This window comes from Leucoraja erinacea, chromosome 12, assembly GCF_028641065.1.
Source record: "Leucoraja erinacea ecotype New England chromosome 12, Leri_hhj_1, whole genome shotgun sequence".
Taxonomy (NCBI): domain Eukaryota; kingdom Metazoa; phylum Chordata; class Chondrichthyes; order Rajiformes; family Rajidae; genus Leucoraja; species Leucoraja erinaceus.
Window position 1 is genome coordinate 48,867,561 of NC_073388.1, and position 22,426 is coordinate 48,889,986.

General features: G+C 42.9%; 1 protein-coding gene across 5 annotated transcripts in view; it reads left to right on the forward strand.

Moving 5' to 3' along the window:
• The window catches only part of eda (ectodysplasin A), a 194,130-nt gene that overhangs the window by 132,668 nt on the left and 39,036 nt on the right, over window positions 1–22,426 (forward strand). For 4 of the 5 annotated variants that reach the window (XM_055644113.1, XM_055644115.1, XM_055644112.1 and 1 more), the window contains exons 3-4: window positions 12,820–12,843; window positions 19,204–19,383. In XM_055644113.1, the coding sequence (XP_055500088.1) occupies window positions 12,820–12,843; window positions 19,204–19,383 (204 nt within the window). The remainder of the gene's footprint in view (window positions 1–12,819; window positions 12,844–19,203; window positions 19,384–22,426) is intronic. The other variant, XM_055644116.1, reaches the window with a different exon arrangement.

The window sequence follows — 22,426 nt, forward strand, 5'->3', positions numbered from 1 at the left end:
TGTAAATCTTTGTTGCCCTATTATCGATAGTCGAAGATCTGCCTCCAAGAAACTGTATAGATCCAGTCCAGATGAAATGCCAGTCAGTCCCAGAGATACCTTGATTCGATTAATGGTAACCTTGGACAACATCTTACAATCCATATTAAGCAGTGAGATGGGTCATTAATTTATGATCTTCTGCTCACAGATGTGGATGATGATGATGCTCATCCACATAGGTCCCAATGTACTGTACACTTCCAGTGTGTCCCATCCAATTTTATACTGCAGAGCCAAGTTCACACCCATTCATGTCAAGGGAACAGGTAGAACTTGCAAGCATGTCAAATGCCGATGGCTGACCAGACTACCTTGCTTGTTCCTTCCTTAAACTTCTGTGATGGAGGACAGATAGTGTTGTAATTTGTGGCCAAGTCAAATAGAGCAGCAGAGAAAGACTTACAGATCCTTAATGTGTAGGAAGGAACTGCAGATGCTGGTTTAAACCGTAGACACAAAATGCTGGAGGAACTCAGCGAGACAGGCAGCATCTCTGAGAGAAGGAATGGGTGATGTTTTGGGTCGAGACCCTTCTACAGATCCTTAACATGATTGCCTGTGATAATATTACTGAGCTATCCTCTCTAACTTATAGCCACTGATCACAGATCTCCTTGAACCTTCAGGAGGATCTACTGCAGGAGGAATTATTGCTGCTTTCAGTCGAGACCCAGATCATCGAGTCCTGATGCAGGCTCTCGATCCACAGTATCCACAATTGCTTTCTCCTCACAAATGCTGCTCCATCTTTTTAGTTTAGTGTAGTTTAGAGATACAGCGTGGAAACAGGCCCTTTGGCTCGCCGAGTCTACGCCGATCAGCGATCCCCATATATTAACACTATCCTACACACACTAGGGCCAAGTTCCATTTGCACCAAGCTAACTAATCGACAAACCAGTAAATCTATGGAGTGTGGAAGGAAACAGAAGATCTCAGAAAAAACCCACGTGGCTACGGGGAGAATGTAGAAAATTTGTATAGACAGCAACCGTGGTCAGGATCAAACCCGTGTCTCTGGCTCTGTGAGGCAGTAGCTCTACTGCTACGCCACCACACACACTTCAAATACCTTAGCATACTGACATATCACCCAGTGTGTACCAAACCGTTGTGGCCATAACTTTATGGGCAGGAAGATATCCACAGCTTCTGTTAAGCTGGCTCTGTAGATCAGATTGTCTGCTGGGACTCAGGACTGAGATCTGGTAGTCCACATCTGGATTGGGGAGAAGGCATGGTGGTTGGACTGGTGAGGTGAGTAGGACCAGCCACCAGAGTTGGCCACTGGCATCATGTCATCTGCTTACAACCTTGGTCTTAAACTTGGAGAATGAATCAAAAGTAAAATGCTGCTTGGTGAAATACATGGAATAAGAAAATAATCAAGAAAATGCAGATATCAATGCTTTGCATGTTTGTCGGCCAAAAGGGCTCAACAATACTGTTGTCCTAGCTGAAAGGAATTCAGTCGTCGAATTGCTGTTTGTTTTTTGTCTGTACGCGCATGTGCGTGTGTGAATATGCGGTAGACACTGGAGTAAATGCTGGAGTAACTCAGCGGGTGAGGCAGCATCTCTGGAGAGAAGGAATGGGCCACCTTTCAGGTCGAGACCCCTTTTCATGTGTATATGTGTATTTGTGAGTGTGTGTAAGTATACACTCACTGAACTTCGGTTTTCTCTTTGTTATTTTGTTTACAGTGTACTATGTTTTGCATATTCTGTTGTGCTGCAGCAAGTAAGAATTTCATTGTTCTATCTGGGACATATGACAGTAAAACACTCTTGGCTCTCTTGTAATTGAAGGATTGATCTTACAAGCAGTGTATGTACAGTTACTCGTGCAAAATAACTATTATGGCGTAGTCGGTCCAACATTCAGATATTGTAAACTAGCATTGGAATGAATTGACCTGTCCTTCCCCACAGTGTTCCAGTAATGTTGATAAATGCTTGGTTATCTAACATGACATATATTGGTAGCCGCTGCCCATTAATGTCAGTCACCTGGTGAAATCTGGATCAAGTTCACAGAAGGCTAAGTGGTTTAGTGGCTTCTGGTTTTAATTTTTCTTTTGTAAAGAGTTTTCCTGAGCAACTATGCTTTGCTGGCACACGAGAGTGATTTTTGGCCCTTTAAATTTCCCGAGTCTCATAATTAACTCACTTACTTCAGCCTTACTCCACAAACACAGATTAACCTTTGTATCTATCAACTGAAGGTTTAAAATTACTTTGACATAAAATCAGAGCCCCAACGTGCAGTATTTTTATATGAATTCCATTAAAGCTATAACAGCTACAATATGTTCCTTAAATATTCCCACTGTTATTTCTTGAAATAGACTTCTCTAATGTGCTTCCAGAATTCTGATATCAAACGCCTCGCTAGCATGTTTTCAGATGGAGAAATGTTAGCCTGGAATTCTAAGCTGCCTTGCCCCCTTTATGATCTGCACATCACCTCAGAATGGAAAAGGTTGTCTAGATACCACCTACCTCTTTAAACCCCTGTGGTGACGCCAGTCATGGCAACCCTCCCCCAACTGCGCAGGCGTGCACGGGAGGTGGGAGCGCGACTGTGACGTTTTTATAGTTCAAAATGGCAATAACCTGTAAAATATCAGATCAACGTGAATGCATCTCACTCTCCCTCCTCAGTCCCCTATTCCCCTCCTCCATTATTCTTCCTCTCCCCACCGTCCACCAACACTCCTTTGCTTCCTCCCATCACCCCCACCATCCCCTCCTCCATCTTCCCCCTCCCTTCCTTCATTACCTCGCCATCCCTCTTCCTACCCCCTACCCTCCCCCATTCCCCTAATTCATCCTCCTCTTCACCCTCCTTCTTCCTTCCCCTCTCCTCCGTACAAACAATCCGTACAAAAGGGACGGATTGCATCTTATAACCATATAACAATTACAGCACGGAAATTTACAAAGATACAAACAAATCTACAAACAAGATTAGACAGACAGACAGACAGACAGACAGACAGACAGACAGACACAGCAGAAACCATATGCCTAAAGGCAATAGTTTCATTCATATGATATGGGTTCCAGCACATATAAGCACATCTAAGCAAGTCTTGTCTAGATGTAATCTTCTGAACCTTCTGAATTTTGTAGTCGGCAGGGCAGTCATCTGCATATTGCCAACTTGGACAATTTTACATTTTTATCAAGCCAATTAAACAAGCCAATTAAGCTACAAACCTGTGCGCCTTTGGAGCGTGGGAGGAAACTGAAGATCTCGGAGAAAACCCACGCAGATCACGGGGAGAACGTACAAACTCCGTACAGACAGCACCCTTAGTCGGGATGGAACCCAGGTCTCTGGCGCTGCATTTTGCTGTAAGGCAGCAACCTTACCGCTGCACCACCGTGACTAACCTTTGTTCAGTCGAGCCCAAGCGCAGACTGGGCGATCATTTCACTGAACGCTCACAGTCGGCCTTGGACTGTGCAATCTCCCGGCTGCCAAACATTTTGACTCCCCTTCCCATTCACACACTGACCTTTCTGTCCTGGGTCTCATCCACTGTCAGAGTGAGGCCCAGTGCAAATTGGAGGAACAGCACCTCACCGTATGAATATTGATTTCTCTAATTTCAAGAAACTCTTCCATTCCCTCTGTTCCTCTCGCAGCATAGTCATCCTGCTGGTTTCACTGTTCCTATCCTCTTTTTATCACCTCTTCCACAGCAACAAGAGGCCATTGTAAGCACCTTGGCCATTAGTGATCTGCTCTGTGCCTTTAGCTTCCCTCTCCCTTGACTCTCAGTCTGAAGAAGGAGCTTGACCCAAAACGTCACCGATTCCTTTTCTCCAGAGAGCTGCCTGACCCCGCTGAGTTACTCCAGCATTCTGTGTCTCTCTTTGGTGTGAACCAGCATCTGCAGTTCCTTCCTACACATTTGTCTGGACCACAGACAGATTAGCGACCCTGGACTGAACCCTGAATAGAAAGTCTGCATCCATCCTGAGGAAGGAGTTGGGCTGCACAGTCTTATCCCCATCAGTGGTGCACAGACACAGCTGTCACCTACTGCCCCAGTGCCAGAGCCCTGTGTGTGATCCTGATCTCTGAGCTCTGTGTGTAGAGTTTGCACGTTCTCCCTGCGACTGTGTTGGGTTTCCACTCGGTGCTCCGGTTTCCTCCCACATCCCAAGTATTTGTAGCTCCATTGTTCACTGTAAATTGTCCCTGGTGTGTTGGGAGTGAATGAGAAAGTGGAATAACATAGCACTAGTGTAAACGGCTCTTTGATGGTCGGCATGGACCCGCTGGGCCAAAGGGCCTATTTTCCATGCGATATCTTTAACTCAATCAATCAAATCAAAATTGAAGCCCATTGTGATCAGGTGGACATGCATTGGCTGTGTACCACCTCTCTTGGCCATTCCCCTCTCTGACATTCAGTGGCCTTTGTGCACTAAACATTGGGAAGACCACACTGTCAATGACCATAGTTTAATTCCACTACCCAGATGTTAATCCTGTAAATCTGCAAGAAGTAACTGAGGTTGCAGCCACATTTTGTCCCAAAACCAAGACTTCCTGGCTCCAGCCCTAAAACCTTCTTGTTCATCCACACCGTATGGAGATATGCGCTTTGGGTCCCTCACCTCAGAGTGTGTATTCTGTTAGACCCCTTTATCTCTCTGTAGTTTTCCTTCAAACACATCACTCCAATGAAACCTTTAGACGTTATTTAAAGTTTGGACATCGTTATGATTTTTCCTCATGTCTCTGACTTGGCTTTAGATAGTTATGTACAGTGAAACATACCATAGGTGAATGGAAAATGAAGATCATACTGAGTTGATATGGGCCATGTACATGCGAGTATGCTAAAGTCATTCTTGATATACAATGTTAACGGGAATGATTGGAAAAGTGGAACGTTGTGTTGCAGGGAATAGACTTTCTGTGATATGGAAAGTATGTATGAAAGCGTATATTATAAAAACTTTATAATATACTATATAATAAAAAATAAGCTTTTCACTATACCTCAGTACCCATGACAATAAAGTAAGCTGAACTGTGTGTGCGTTGACATTTTTTTGACTCTCCACATGATATAAAATATAAAGTTGGCTTTCTGCCTTGAATCCCTCTCCTTGCTCTCTTAAGCTGGTTCAAGCCATGTTATTTATTGATTCAGATTTGTTTGGAATAAACGTACTTTATGATTCATCTCATGCCGGCAACAACAGTAGCAGATGGGAATGTCCCTGGGCTTAAAGTACTAACAGGTCAGGGGGAAAGTAAGGAGAAACACACAGTCCACATCACTCTTTCATTAGTTCAAGTCAAGCAGTTACAAGCAGTGAGGACGGCACGGTGGCGCAGCAGTAGAGTTGCTGCCTCACAGCGCCAGAGACCCGGGTTCCATCCTGACTACCGGTACTATCTGTACGGAGTTTGTATGTTCTCCCTGTGATCTGCGTGGATTTTCTCTGAGATCTTCGGTTTCATAGAAACATAGAAGCATAGAAAATAGGTGCAAGAGTAGGCCATTCGGCCCTTCGAGCCTGCACCACCATTCAATATGATCATGGGTGATCATCCAACTCTGTATCCTGTACCTGCCTTCTCTCCATACCCCCCTGATCCCTTTAGCCACAAGGGCCACATCTAACTCCCTCTTAAATATAGCCAATGAACTGGCCTCAACTACCTTCTGTGGCAGAGAATTCCACAGATTCACCACTCTCTGTGTGAAAAATGTTTTTCTAATCTCGGTCCTAAAGGATTTCCCCCTTATCCTTAAACTGTGACCCCTTGTCCTGGACTTCCCCAACATCAGGACCAATCTTCCTGCATCTAGCCTGTCCAACCCCTTAAGAATTTTGTAAGTTTCTATAAGATCCCCCCTCAATCTTCTAAATTCTAGCGAGTACACTCCCACACTCTTAAGATGTACAGATTTATAGGTTAATTTGCTTAATGAAAATTATACCCAATGTGTTTAAGATATTGTAAGTGTGTGGGAGTCGCTGGTTGGTGCAGACTCAGTAGGCCGAAGAGCCTGTTTCCGCTCTGTATCTCTAAAATAAACTAAAAGCACTGGAACATAGGATTTGATATTACTTGACTCCTTAAGTAATGCTTACGGCCCTCACACCTTTGATTGTAAATCACCCAGACGGAAAATAAATCATCTAGTCCACCTTATGCTGCTCGTGGTTCCTTGCAACTTGCAAATAGATTTTAAAAACTATCTGCTGTCTGTAAACCACTTGGTACATCATGACGGCAGAGGAGGCATCGGAGTCAAGAGTGTTTTATTGTCATATGTACCAGCAGAGTTCAGGTGATAATTAAATACCAATGCACCTCTAGCCCACTAATCACACTCCTCCTGTGCCACTAAGGCACTATGCAGTGCCCGAAACTGAAATTAAACAAATATATAAATATATGTAAAGTGACTGTGACTGGAATGACCTGCCGACCCATCCCTGGCTCCCACCATCTCCCCGGCTGTTTAGACGCCACTCCCGACTCACAAGGTGCACCAGCGAGCTCTTCTTCACCCCCACCCTGTCCGGTGACACGGCTATTGGTGTGGCTCACGTTGTAGCCCCTGGGGACAGTGTTTTATTTCACCGTCCCTCCTCCCTACCCCCCCAATCCCCTCCCCTCTCCACATCCCCTCCTCTCCCACCTATCCCCCATCCCCTCCTCTCCCCACCCCCCCCTCCTCTCCCCACCCACCGTCCTCCCCCCCCAACCCCACTGCTGACTCCTCCTCCAGCTCCACAGAGGCTGACATACTCTAGCTTGGAAGTGACAGCAGGTGAGAGGGGAGGGAGCCCCATGGTGATCGAGCACGCCCTGTCAGTGGGGGAACACTGAAAAAAGTGTGGTCCCCAGGAGTCAAAGCGTGAGTCGCAACTACAGTCGCGTGAAGCAGTGAAGAAAGGCTCGCTGGTGCAGACCAGTGGCATTGACGTCTAGTTTTAAACTAAAACGACACAAATTGCTGGAGTAACTCAGCCCACTGAATCAGTCTGAGGAAGGGTCCAGATGTCACTGATCCGCGTTCTCCAGAGATCCTGACCCGCTGAATTACTCCAGCACCTTGTGTCCTTTCATTGGGTGAAGAGGTGGTGCACCTTGCGAGTCGGGAATGGGGTCGGAAGCCAGGACTAAACAGCCGGGAAGACGGTGGGAGCCGGGGATGGGTCGGCAGATCTGTCCACCACGTATAACATCTGTAATAAGTGGGTCGTTAAAACGAGTGTTTACTGTATTGGGAAGATTGAGAGCATCGTTGATTCTTTCATGGCGGAGGGACACGACCGGAATGAAGAGCGCTCCCATTCACAATGTCATCTGTGGATACTCAGAGAATTTCAACTGGGCTCTCATAATATTGTCCGGATTATATATAGTGCATCCAGAAAGTATCCAGACCCCTTCACTTTTTCCACATTTTGCTACGTTACATTACAGCCTTATTATAAAATGGATTACATTCCTTTATTTTTATCATCAATCTACACACAATACCTCACAATAAAAAAAGCAAAAACAGGTGTTTAGAAATTTTTGCAGTTATAAAAAAGAAATAACTGAAATATCACATTTACATAAATATTCAGACCCTTTGCTATGACACTCAAAATTGAGCTTAGCTTCATCCTGTTTCCATTGATTATCCTTGAGATGTTTCTACAATTTGATTGGAATCCACCAGTGGTAAATTAAATTGATTGTACATGATTTGGAAAGGCACACACCTGTCTATATACGGTCCCACAGTTGACAGTGCATGTCAGAACAAAAACCAAGCCATCAAGGTGAAGGAATTGTCCGTAGTAGACCTCCGAGACAGCATTGTGTCGAGACACAGATCTGGGGAAGGGTATGAATCAATTTTTGTAGCATTGCATGTCCCAAAGAGCCAGTGGCCTCCGTCAGTCTTAAATGGAAGAACTTTTGGCGTTTTAATGCACAGTTAATTAATAATCCACAAGGTTATGAGTATTTATAACAACAAATGAAATTATTTTTTGATACAAATGAGACACCAGGCATTTCACCATCTTTATTATGGGAAACTTTTAAGGCATTTATACGTGTAGTTATAATCTCATATCAAAGTTACCAAAATAAAAAGAACTCCATAGAACAAGAGACTTTAGAAAAGGAAATTAAAATTATAGAATTAGATAACGCAAAAGACCCAACTATAGATAAACATAATAAGATCACACTATTGAAATTTAAACTTAATCGAATATTATCGGCAAGAGTAATAAGATTATTTCAGATCACAAAACAGGCACAGTTTGAATTTGGTGATAAACCACATAAACATCTGGCTAGACAATTGAAGAAACAGGAGAAGGAAAAGACGATTACTAAAATCAAATCAGAGAATGGGGAACTATTAACGTTACCCCAGGATATTAATAAAAGGTTTGCCCAATTTTATCAAAAGTTGTATACGTCTAAAACTAAAATAGAAGACAAAATAATTTAGATTTTTTAGATAATTGTAAGCTGCCAAAATTGGATATTTTGGAACAAGAGGAATTAGGAGCACAGATCACAAGGGAAGAAATAAGTGAACCAATAAAAGAGCTAAAAAATGGGAAAACGCCAGGACCAGATGGTTTTAATAATGAATTCTATAAAGGTTTCCAGGAGTTAATGGTACCACGGTTATTTAAGTTATATAAATATGCCTTTAACGAAAATAAATTACCAGAAACATTAGCCGATATCACTCCTAAATACAGATCAGAAAATATTAGCAAGAACTTTAGCACGAAGATTGAGTAAATATATTAATAAATTGATAAATCCGGACCAAACGGGGTTTATACCTAAAAGACAATCATCTAACAATTTGAGACGCCTTTTTAATATAATGTATTCATACAAAACGGAAAAGGAAGACTTGTCAGTTATATCTCTGGATGCAGAGAAAGCATTTGATCAGATAGAATGGCAGTATTTATACAAAGTACTCCAAAAATGTAATATGGGAGAGAATTTTATCAGATGGGTTAAATTACTATATGATAAACCAATGGCAAGAATACTAACTAATAATATATTATCTTCAAAATTTCAATTATCGAGGGGCAATAGGCAGGGCTGTGTTTTACCACCCCTGCTATTTGCACATGATAGAGCCGCTTGCTGAAAGGATAAGAAGGCATCCGGATAATCAGGGATATAATACTAAGGATACTATTAATAAAATATCACTATATGCAGATGATATACTTTTATATATTACAAACTCCCAAATGAGCATCCCGAATCTATTAAATCTAATAGAGGAATTTGGCTCTTTCTCCGGTTATAGAATAAATTGGAATAAAAGTGAAATTATGTCATTAAAACCCAGGACAGCGAATCACCTATTAAAATTTCCATTTAAAATAACAACGGAACAATTTAAGTATTTGGGTATTCAAGTTACTAGAAGATATAAATCATTATTTAATGCTAATTTTCTACCATTATTAAATACATTTGATTCACTGATTAAATTTTGAAGAACGCTCCCACTGTCACGGCAGAATAAACGCTATAAAAATGATAGCGCTACCACAAATAATATATTTATTCCAATCTATACCGATATATATACCAAAACACTTTAAAAAAATTAGACTCAAATATTTTTAATTTTATTTGGGATTATAAAGCACATAGAATTAAAAGAAATCACTTGTGCAAACCCAAAGAGGTGGGGTGGGGGGTGGTTTGCATTACCTAATTTTCTATACTATTATTGGGCAGTACATGTTAAAAATATAATTTATTGGTTGGACAGTTCTGCTCAACAGTTGGAATGGATAAGAGTGGTGAAAGAGGATTGCGCCCCCTACGATCTAGGAGCGATCATTTTTTCCCCAATAAAGCTGAATAATATGTTATATAAGAAGAATCCAATTATACAAAATACAATACGAATCTGGAAACAAATAAAATTAACTTTACAATTAAGAAATTTATCAGTGTTAACACCAATAGTGAATAACCCAGTATTTAAACCATCTGGTATGGATAAAACATACATATAAACAATGGGAAAAAGTGGGAATTAAAAAGGTAGGTGATTTGTATGAATTGGGAAATTTATTATAATTTCAACAACTAAAATCAAAATGTAAATTGAATAACAATCAATATTTCAAATACCTGCAGGTATGTGACTTTAGGAAGAAATTTATACCAAATTCCAAAGTATAATTTTAGACCCACTGGAAGAAGTAATGAATATCAATGCGGAGTCAACAAAATTAATATCATACTTGTATAACAGTACTTTAAATATAGAATTACCATCAACAGAGGCAATTAGAGAAGACTGGGAAAAAGAATTAATGATAAAAATCTCAAAGGAAACATGGGAAAAATATTTGATACATATACATAAATGTTCGATCAATGCTAGACATAACTTAATTCAATTTAAAATATTACATATATTATATTATTCCAAAACTAGGTTGAATAAATTTTATCCAAATATTTCTCCCATTTGTGATAAATGTCTTTCTCAAAATGCCAATATTACGCACTCATTTGTCTCTTGTTCAAAACTTTATAAATTTTGGTGTGATATATTTGATATATTCTCAAAGTTATTTAAGACAAAAATGGAACCTAATACAGAAATGATTATATTTGGAGTAAGTGGAGATGGGAACAAATTAAATACACACCAAAACTCATTTTTCAATTATGGGTTAATAACAGCAAAAAAACATACTTAAATTTTGGAAAAATGCTAATATACCAACATTTAAAATGTGGATCAGTAATATGCTGGACACAGCACATTTGGAAGAAATGAGACTCCTCCTAATAGACAAACAAGACCTATTCTTAAGGAGTTGGTCCCCATTTATTGATTTCTTGGATTCATGTGGTGACATAGTATCATGAAAACCAACAGTTTCAGGTATGGGTGAAAGATGATTTAGAATATTTAAAAAAAACATCTCACTGTGGCAATGGAATAATCTCCCTCCTGCTTTCCTTCTTCACTTATTCCTTCTCTTTCACTTTTTCTTTATTGGTTTTTCACCCACGCTCACTAATCTATTCTTCACTTTTCACAACCTCTTTTTCTTCTCTCCTTTCTCACTTCTCTCTTTAAAAAAAAAGGGAAGTTGTACAGAGAATGTAATATGTTAACATCGTTTTTGTACCAATGCATTGTACTCACTTCTAATAAATAAAAATTAAAAAAAAAAAAGGGAAGAACTTCATAGAGCACAGAGTACAAAGCTCTTCATAGAGCTGGCCGTCCGGCCAAACTGAGCAATAGGGGGAGAAGGGCCTTGGTCAGGGAGGTGACCAAGTATCCGATGGTCACTCTGACAGAGCTCCATAGTTCCTCTGTGGAGATGGGAGAACCTTCCAGAAGGGCAACTATATCTGCAGCACTCCACCAATCAGGCCTTTATGGTAGAGTGGCCAGACAGAAGCCACTCCTCAGTAAAAGGCAAATGACAGCCCACTTGGAGTTTGCCAAAAGACACCTAAACAAGATTCCCTGGCCTGATGAAACCAAGATTGAACTCTTTGGCCTGAATGCCAAGTGTCACGTCTGGAGGAAACCAGGCATCGTTCAACACCTAGCCAATACCATACCTACAGTGATGCATGGTGGTGGCAGCATCATGCTGTAGGGATGTTTTTCAGCGGCAGGAACTGGGAGACTAGTCAGGATGGAGGGAAAGATGAATGGAGCAAAGTACAGAGAGATCCTTGATGAAAACCTGCTCCGGAGCGTTCAGGACCTCAGACTGGGGCGGAAGTTCACCTTCCAACAGGACAACGACCCTAAGCACACAGGCAAGACAATGCAGAAGTGCCTTCGTGACAAGCCTGTGAATGTCCTTAAGTGGCCCAGCCAGAGCCCGGACTTGAACCCAATCGAACATCTCTGGAAGGACTTGAAAATAGATGTGCATCAACACACAAATACAGGTGTGCCAAGCTTGTAGCGTCATATCCAAGACTTGAGACTGTAATCGCTGCCAAAGGTGCCTCAACAAAGTACTGAGTAAAGGGTCTGAATACGTGTGTAAATGTGATATTTCAGTTATTTCTTGTTAATTACTTTGCAAAAATTTCTAAACACCGATTTTCGCTTTTATATTATGGGGTATTGTGTGTAGATTGATGATTTAAAAAAAAAGAATTTAATCAGTTTTAGAATAAAGCTGTAACGTAACAAAATGTGGAAAAAGTGAAGTGGTCTGAATACTTTCTGAATGCACTGTAGGTTCACCTGTGTATATACACATTTTTTCAGGTTGAACACTGATTTTCCAGCAAATGATGGTCCTGCCCACCTTTTTAATCCGGACAAAATGACAAGAGCTCAGATATTTATATTTATACACACACACTTGCACAAACACACACATTTTTAAGGCAGAGATAGATAGATTCTTGATCAATAATGGTGCCAGGGGTTATGTGGAAAAGGCAGTTGAATGGGGGGGGGGGGGGGGGGGGTTAGGAGGGAGACCGATCAGCCATCATTGATTGGCGGAGTAGATGGGCCGAATGGCCTAATTCTGCTCCTATCACATGACACACACACATCACAGATGGTAGCATATCAATGGTCAAGGGTGTTAGAAAGTGATCATATCAATGAAAGAGGCATTTTTATTTGTAAGTATCAAATAGCTAAATGTAGATCCATTGGAATTGGAATATAAAGTCTGTTAAACAAAACTTCTCTTTCTGATTTGATGTTTGTTTTTTTTCTAGGTAAAAGCAAAGGCAAAGGAAAAGGTGAGATTAAAATAGTTATCCCATGAGATATTCAGCACAGAGCTTGGAACTCTGAAACTAAAGTCAGAATTCACCTGACATTCATAATGTCCGAATACAAAAACAGGGATGTAATGCTGAGGCTCTATAAGGCGTTGGTAAGGACGCATTTGGAATATTGTGAGCAATTTTGTACTGGCTCTGGAAAGGGTCCAGAGGAGGTTCACAAGAATGATCCCAGGAATGAGGTTTACTTATGATGAGCGTTTGTTGGCACTGGGCCTGTACTCGCTGGAGTTTAGAAGAATGAGTGGGGACCTCATTGAAATGTACTGAATAGTGAAAGCTTGGATGGTGGATGTGAAGAGGATGTTTACACTAGTGGGAGAGTCTAGGACTAGAGGCCATAACCTCAGAATTAAAGGATGTTCTTTTAGGAAGGTGATGAGGAGAAATGTCTTTAGTCAGAGGGTGGTGAATCTGGAATTATTTGCCACAGAAGGCTGTGGAAGCCAAATCTGTGGATATATTTAAGGCAGAGGTAGATGGATTCTTGATCAGTTTATGGGGAGAAGGCAGGAGAATGGGGTTAGGAGGGGGAGATAGATCAGCCACGATTGACTGGTGGAGTAGAGTTGATGGGCCGAATGGTCTAATTCTGCTCCTATCACTTGATCTTATGATCGTCATAATTCAAGCTATGCCTTCGACTCAAGTCCACTTTGTGCACCTATTCTGCGCAAGAGATACGCATCATTTTAACAGTGCTGAGCAGTTTGATGGCACTGCAGAGGATGGTGCAGATTTCAGTAGCTGGTTGAAAGACAGAGTTTTGTTCCTAGAAGCGTGCAAAATGAATGCTGTTCTTTAAACAGAAAAGGTTGTGGAACCATGGGCAGGTTTTGATAGGAATAATTGAGAGCTGTTTTTTCTGTGAAGGAATGGCCAGTGACATGAGATTTAAGGCAATTATCCAAAGAACTGTAAATCATGCGGAATTATTTTGTACCTGAATAGGTGGGATGCAAATTCAGTATTAGCCTCCAGAGCAGAAATTGATAATTTCCTGAAGGTGGCAACAGAGTGTGAGGAAATATAAATAGAAGAACAGTTATAGAGGTTTGAGGTGATGTTGTATTGATCCAGATAATATCACAAGAGATTGGAGTAGACTTCTCCCTATAGCAAACAGCCCTAAGCCGGAGATAAATAACTGAATAGCAGCCAAGGAAGGCTTATTTCCCCAATTTGAGAAAATGCAGAATATAATCCTTATGTAATCTGCAAAATTGCCCAAATTTTCTTTGTGCATAAATAACATGGAAAACATAGAAAATAGGTGCAGGAGGAGGCCATTTGGCCCTTCGAACCAGCACCGCCATTCATTGTGATCATGGCTGATCATCCACAATAAGTAACCCATGCCTGCCTTCTCCCCAGACCCCTTGATTTCACTAGCCCCTAGAGCTCTGTCTAACTCTCTTTTATATTCATCCAGTGAATTGGCCTCCACTGCCCTCTGTGGCAGAATAATAATATATCAAAACATATACCAGAGCCCATTATCATTGACAATGATGTTATTTCTCAATGTGGCTGCTTTCCAGCAGAGACGATGATGTTTTATCAGAAGGGAATACTTAACAGTCCCATTTGTAATTAGAACAAATAATACAATTATTAAGCTCCCACAGTCTGCCAATACACTTCTGTGCAATTTATTTTCTTCCCGCTCCCTGAGGGTACTGACTCATGTTGTGCATGGGACGTTTAATGCTTTGTGTGTGAGCCAAGGCAATAATGGGTACATGAGGTTGTGTGATTCCTCTTTAACCCAGCCCATGTTCTCGCCTGACTGCCTTGCACTCTATTTCTAGCGAGGATTGTGAATCAGCATTCCAGTGTCTTTTATCCCAACTTACTCTAACAAGAACTTTTATGGTACCTATGCTGTTGTTAATCTCCCAGTCGGTTAATTCTGTGATGCTACTAGCTAAACAGCACAGAAACAGACCATTCAGCCAAACTCAACCATGTTGATCAAGTTGCCGACCCAAACTAGCCCCATTTCCCCAGTTGCACCAGTTTCACCAGTTTTTGGCATCTGCAATCTCTTGTGTCTTCATTGACCTACATTTGGCCTGTACCCCCCTCCAAACCTGTACAAATGTATTTTTCAACAATGTAATTTTACCACTGCTTCTGACAGCTCATTTTACATACCCACCACCCTCTGTGTGAAAAATGCACTCTTCAGGTCTCCTTTAATTGTTTTCCCCTCTTTCCTTAGGTTTATGCCCTTTAAATTGAGACTCTCCTACCCTGGGGAAAAAAAGACTGTGATCATTCACCTGATTCCTGGCAACCAGACTGATTCCTGGGATGTCAGGACTTTCATATGAAGAAAGACCGGATGGACTCGGCTTGTACTCGCTAGATTTTAGAAGATTGAGGGGGGATCTTATAGAAACTTACAAAATTCTTAAGGGGTTGGAGAGGCTAGATGCAGGAAGATTGTTCCCGATGTTGGGGAAGTCCAGAACAAGGGGTCACAGTTTAAGGATAAGGGGGAAATCTTTTAGGACCGAGATGAGGAAAACATTTTTCACACAGAGAGTGGTGAATCTCAATATCAATATTCAATATCAATGTTCAATCAATATTTATTACATGTAATTTGAACCTCAGTGAGGCTCAAACGAAACTCCGTTTCCACAGCCATACAAACAAAGACAATTTCCTACAGACATACACACAATTCAATTTACAAAAACATCCATCACAGTGAACCCACTGTGATGGAAGGCAAAGTCTTTTCACTCCCCTGTTCTCCATTTCTCTCCCGATGTCGAAGCCCCAGGCGGGCGATGGTGAGTCCCACGGCCATGTTAAGCCGCGCCGGGCGATGTACGGCCCCGCTCCGGGTCGTTCCAACCCCGCGACACGGGCTAGAGAAGTCGCGTTGCGGGAGCTCCGGAAAGCGGTCTCTCCACCCGGACCCGCGAGCTCCCGATGTCCCGACAGTCCACCGGACCTGCGGCTGCAGCTGGAGCCTCCGAGCTACGTGGTCGGGCCGCAGCATCGAGTCACCACCGCTCCCCACGCTCCGATACCGGCCAGCCCCACGATGGTAAGTCCGCAGCTCCGCAGGCTCCGTGACTGGAGCCTCCAGGTCGTTCAGGCTGGAGACCGCTCCACGGCGCTAGGCCCCAACGACAACGGAGACCCGACAGGAAAAAGGTCGGGTCTCACGTACAGGGAAGAGATTTTAAAAAAAGTTTCCCCCTTCCCCCCCCCGCCCCCCACATATACACAGTTAAAAAACACTATTAAAAAACTGTAGGCGCCGCTGCAACGACCAGCTGCGGGTGGCGGCGCTGACTTTAAACCGGGAGCCTGGGATCTCGCGACGAGATCACCAGTGGTGGAGCTCCAACGGCCTCGTTGGCTTCGGAAGCCGCGGCCTCCAGTATGGAAGCGGCCGTTCCAGGGTTCCCAAGCCGCTGGGAGGACTCTCCCGACGCCGGAGCAACATCACCCGGCGAGAACGGCCAGGAACATCGGGCCTCCGTAGAGGCAACTGTGGAGGCCTCAATAGGCCCGACTATGGGTGAACTGGGATTGGGGACTGGACTTTGTGCCTTCCCTCATGGTGGAAGCCATTGTGGGGGGATGTTCTATGTGTTTAAGACTCTCATTGGTGTTATGTCTGTATTATTTTTTTGTGTGCTGCAAAATGGCAAAAAGCATTTCACTTCATTGCACCTGGGTGTATGTGAATGTGACTAATAAAATACCTTTGAAAAACACCTTTGAACAGTGAGTCGCGCCGCCACCACGAAATCTCTGGAACTCTCTGCCACAGAGGGTAGTTGAAGCCAGTTCATTGGCTATATTTAAGAGGGAGTTAATTGTGGCCCTTGTGGCTAAAGGGATCAGGGGGCATGGAGAGAAGGCAGGTACAGGATACTGAGTTGGATGATCAGCCATGATCATATTGAATGGCAGTGCAGGCTCGAAGGACCGAATGGCCTACTCCTGCACCTATTTTCTATGTTTCTAATCTTTGCCACTTATGATTTTATGCATATCTGCAAGGTAACTCTCAGCCGCCTATGTTTCAGGGAAAAATAGTCTCTCCTTACAACTCAAGTCCCCAGTCACACTTACACTCTGGCAAATCATTTCTGCAGCCTCATAACCTACATAACCTTCTTAATTATCACCATACCACTAATTTTGGTGTCGTCCAAAAACTCACTGATAATGCCAGCAACATTCTCCTCCAGATTGTTAGTGTAGATTGGTTTAGCACAGCGATCCCCGCACATTAACACAACCCTACACACACTAGGGGCAATTTACATTTATACTAAGTATACAAACCCAAGCCAATTAACCTACAAACCTGTACGTCTTTGGGGTGTGGGAGAAACCAAAGATCTCAGAGAAAACCCACGTGGTCACGAGGAGAATGTACAAACTCCGTACAGACAACACCTGTAGTCGGAATTGAACCTTGGGCTCTGGCGCTGCAAGCAATGTAAGGCAGGAACTCTACTACTGCGCCACCTGCACTAACAACAGCACCGATCTCCATGCAACACTAATGTTCACAGGCCTCCAATCTGGAAAGCAACCCTCCACCACCACCCTATGACTCAATAGACAATAGACAATAGGTGCAGGGGTAGGCCATTTGGCCCTACGAGCCAGCACCCCATTCAATGTGATCATGGCTGATCATCCCCAATCAATAGCCCGTTCCTGCCTTCTCCCCATATCTCCTGACACCGCTATTTTTAAGAGCCCTATCTAGTTCTCTCTTGAAAGCATGTAGAGAACCTGCCTCCACCGCCCTCTGAGGCAGAGAATTCCACAGACTTACCACTCCGTTCTAAATGGCTTACTCCTTATTCTTAAACTGTGGCCACTGGTTCTGGACTACCCCAACATCGGGAACATGTTTCCTGCCTCTAGCATGTCCAAGCCCTTAACAACCTTATTTGTTATCTTATATGTTTCTTACACCAAGACTCCTTACACCAAGCCAATTTGTATCCAATTGACCAGCTCGCCCTGGACTCCATGTGATCTAAACTAAATCCAGCCTGTTTTGTGAGACCTAATCAACACTTTTGCAAAAGTACACATAGACAAGGTGGTCCCATCCTGCCCTCACCAATCATCTCTGTCACCCAGTTAAAAAACCTTGAGCTACATAATTTCCCACACACAAATCCAAACTAACTATCAGTGATCACTTCTTGGTTGAGGAAGTGAGTTTTAAAACAATTGTTTTCAGAGAAAGTGAGAGAATTAAGGAGTCAATGAGACTTCAGAAGATAATAAATAATCATATTGGATGTGATTATTTAAGAAAAAAACTCTTTTTTTTCATTGCGCGGTACTTTTCCCTTGAAAAACATTGCTGCCATAACTAGTTGTAGCAACAAATTGTAGATGTTTCCCAAGTGCTCATGTTTAATGATATCTGAAACTTTATTTTTCTAAAGTTGGTAAGAAGCTTGGGTCATAAAACTTTTGGCCCACTCTTCTGTCTTGATTTTTGTAAATCGTTTACACATGGGCGCTTCAGGCATGAAACATAGTGTGTGTAACATTGGCCTCGTTTCAATTGGGGAATGTTTAATGATACAACTAGCCTTGGGCCAGAAGAGCTTAAACTTGGCACTCTCTTCCTTCAGCTTGCCCACACCCGCCAACATGTCCCAGCTATGCTACCTGCTTTTGGTCCATACCTCCAAACCTGTCCTATCCATGTATCAGTCTAACTTTTTCTTAAATGTTGGGATGGTCCCTGCCTCAACTACCTCCTCTGGCAGCTTGTTCCATACACCCATCACCCTTTGTGTGGATAAAGTTGCCCCTTAAAAAGTTACCTCTTAAAAATACTTCAAACAAAAAACATTGAAATCATACTTCTACAATGCACTAAAACATGATTTTAATCCATCAAATTTCAAAAAGTCCCTACCCTGGGAGGGGGGACACCGTTCTTCCACACCCTCTCCCCACTGGGTTGCTCCACTCCCTCACCAGGTACCCCCAAGGCCAGTGATCAGTGATCCCCCTTTCAGCCTCCCCCCCTTTCAAAAATGCTCCAATCCAATTTAAAGCATATATATTGCATTCATGTGTAAGTTAAAAGACTTGCAACAGTATGCACCATATTGCACAATTTCAAGCTGAAAAATGCAAATGTTCCGTACCAATGGGAGGGGTCACCCTCCCCCCCCCCCTCGGGCTTGGTCTCTCGCTATTTCTCACTCCCAACTCTCACTCAATGTTGGCAGCCCTGCCTATAACTGCTGCCCGTCCTTGCTCTTCATGGTAACGCTATGCTTTATTATGTTGCAGGCAGAAGGATTGGCCCACCGGGGCCACAAGGCCCCCAGGGGCCCCCAGGACCTCCAGGACCACAGGGACCCCCAGGAATCCCAGGAATACCAGGAATACCAGGAACAGCGGTGATGTCCGCACCTGGACCAGCTGGACCACCTGGACTACCTGGAGCTCCAGGGCCACCGGGACCACCAGGTAAGTGACCAATAATTGGACGAAGCAGACATCCATCATGAATGAAAGTACTGGGGACATTGCAAGTTTCACTTACAAGAGGTCACCAGTACTTCCCTAACTTGTCTGGGGAGAAAAATATAAACCTTTAAGGTTATAAGGTCGTAAGTGAGAGGAGTAGAATTAGGCCATTCGGCCAATCAAGTCTACTCTGCCATTCAATCATAGTTGATCTATCTTTCCCGCCTAATTCTCCTTACTTCTCCCCATAAGCTCTGACACCCATACTAATGAAGAATCTATCTCTGCCTTAAAAAATCGTTGTAGTCAATGCCACACTGCGCTTGGAAACTGACATGGTGCAGATTGGTGGTTCTCAGAATGTTTTTGAATAAGCCAGTGGGTGGCATTGTGGCACAGAGGTAGTGTTTCTGCCTTACAGCACCAGATACCCAGGCTCGATCCTGACTACGGTTGCTGGCTGTACAGAGTTTGTACATTCTCCCCGTGACCTGCGTGTGTTTTCTCCGAGATCTTCGGTTTTGTCCCACACTCCAAAGACTTGTGGGTTAATTGGTTTAGTATAAATGTTAAATTGTAATGTGTTATCCTATCCCCATCCTACCCTTTCGGGCTTTGATTACTACAGTTTTTTACTTGGAAAACTAGCTCAAAAACCATGGAGTATGTGATTTAATATATTAGTATCTAACTAATATAACTATCTAAAACTATCCCCGACGAAAGCTCACAATATCACCAAATATCAAGTTTGCTCGCTAAATTGCTACACAAAGAAAGTTACAGCTCAACAGTTGCCTACGGAGATCCTCCAGTGTTGCCATTCATAAATTTATGATCCCACTAGTTCATCTGGTCTTCTCTAAAAGGTTATATTACAGTAAATTTGGGAAATATCCCGCTACTTTGAAATTAGAAAACCATAGGTAGAGAGAAAAAAAAATCAAATTTCCAGCTCCACTGCCATTAAAACCAATAAGAGCTCACTAACCACTTTAATGGCAATGCCTTTCTTAAGTATAGGAAAATTATATAAATATCTGAATAAATTAAGTAATTCACCCTTCATTCACCCCTCTAGTTTCATTCACCCCAAAATAATTTCATTCGTCCTTGGGTGAACCATTCACCAGTTTAAGAAGCACTGCTCTAAACCACCAGGATGAGATGTGTCTTTATTTGTGTGGAAGTTTTTCTTGAAGGGTAGTTTCATGCCCTTGATATAGCCAGCGGATGTCTAATTTAGAGATACAGCACGAAAACATGCCCTTTGATCCACCGAGTCCGCTCCGACCAACGATCCGTGCACACTAACACTATCCTACACACAATAGGGACAAGTTACAATTTTTACCAAGGCAATTAGCCTACAAACCTGTACGTCTTTAGAGTGCGGGAGGAAACTGGAGCATCTGGAGAAAACCCACGCAGGTCACAGGGAGAACGTACAAACTCCGTACAGACAACACCCGTAGTCAGGATCGAACCCGGGTCGCACAAAATAAAAGGATCTTTACCAATCTGATCCTTTAAGTCGCGGAACTCTGTTCAACTTGTTGCAGCCTGAAGGTAGTTGTATAATTCAATCCGTAAAGATGGGAGATCCTTAAAGCAAAGATTATTGTTAACAGTCGACACCCATACCTGTTGTCCGTCTAGTAACTCACTCTCTATCTACGCTCCCTAAAGTAGAGTTTCCTTTCAGTATTGTGCCTAAAACTGAACATACTATTCCAGCTGAGTGGTAACACTGGTGGGTTGTATTGAATTAGTTATTGCTCTATTGCATTGCACCATCATTTAGTGTGCTTTCATCAGTAAGATGGTCTTCAAATATAATTGGACTTTCCCCTCCATTTCCGCCTGTACCCCACCACTAAGCATCAATCAGCATCTCACCTGACCTCTGCAATGGTAGCAGTAAGTGGATAGATTGTTGAAAGCCCATTCTATCACTTCACCACCAGGCAGATACATTTGGCCAGGTAAATGGAGAGGACAGGTTTAGAGGGATGTGGGCCAAACACAGGCAGGTGGGACTAGTGTAGATGGGACACGTTGGCTGGTGTGGGCATGTTGGGCCGAAGGGCCTGTTCCCATGCTGTATCACTCGATGACTCCATGGCTGCCTGGGCACAACATAACTCGCTGTACTATTTCTAGAATTAAAAAACAATTCTGACCTTCCGTTATTCCTGTCAGACGTGAAAGCTAACTCGATGCCTGGCAAAAGCGCATCCCAAAAATAATGAGCTTTCAGCGTGTAAAGGCTGAGAAGCAGATTAACTGTTTTATTAAACCTTCGTAGCTGGGAGACAAACTGTGTCCATTCAGTCGACATTCGTTTCTCATTTAAAGTTGGCAGGTTAGTTTTTTTTTCATTCCGGTACACTTACATTTACACCTATTAAACCTAATCACACCTATTTGCCTTGGACCTAAAGCAAAGACCTGGTTCCTAGCAATGCTGAACTCATGCATGGCACAGAAAACAACCCCACCTGTATGGAGAAAGGCCAAGACTGTCGCAATTCCCAAACCTGGAAAGGACCCATCATCCCCAAAGAGCTACAGACCCATTTCCCTCCTCTGCATCACCTACAAGCTCTACGAGAGGCTACTACTCCAACGCCTTATGCCACTTATAGACTCCAAGCTTACTAAAGATCAAGCTGGCTTCCACCGTGGCCGCTCCTGTGCCGGGCAGCTACTGAACCTCACCCAACACATTGAGGACGGTTTTGAGTGCAAACTCATCACCGGAGCAGCTTTCATAGATCTCACCGCTGCCTACGACACTGTCCAGCACCGCACCACGATCAGGAAACTTTTTGACATGACTGGTGACCTCGACCTGTGCCAAGTCATCAAAAGCCTTCTCAACACCAGGCGCTTCTTCATTCAACTAAACGACAAGAAGAGCAAATGGAAAGCCCAAAGGAATGGCCTACCACAAGGCAGCGTACTGGCCCCCCTCCTCTTCAACATCTACACCAACGACCAACCACTTCCCCCACAATGCCGCCGCTTCATCTATGCTGAT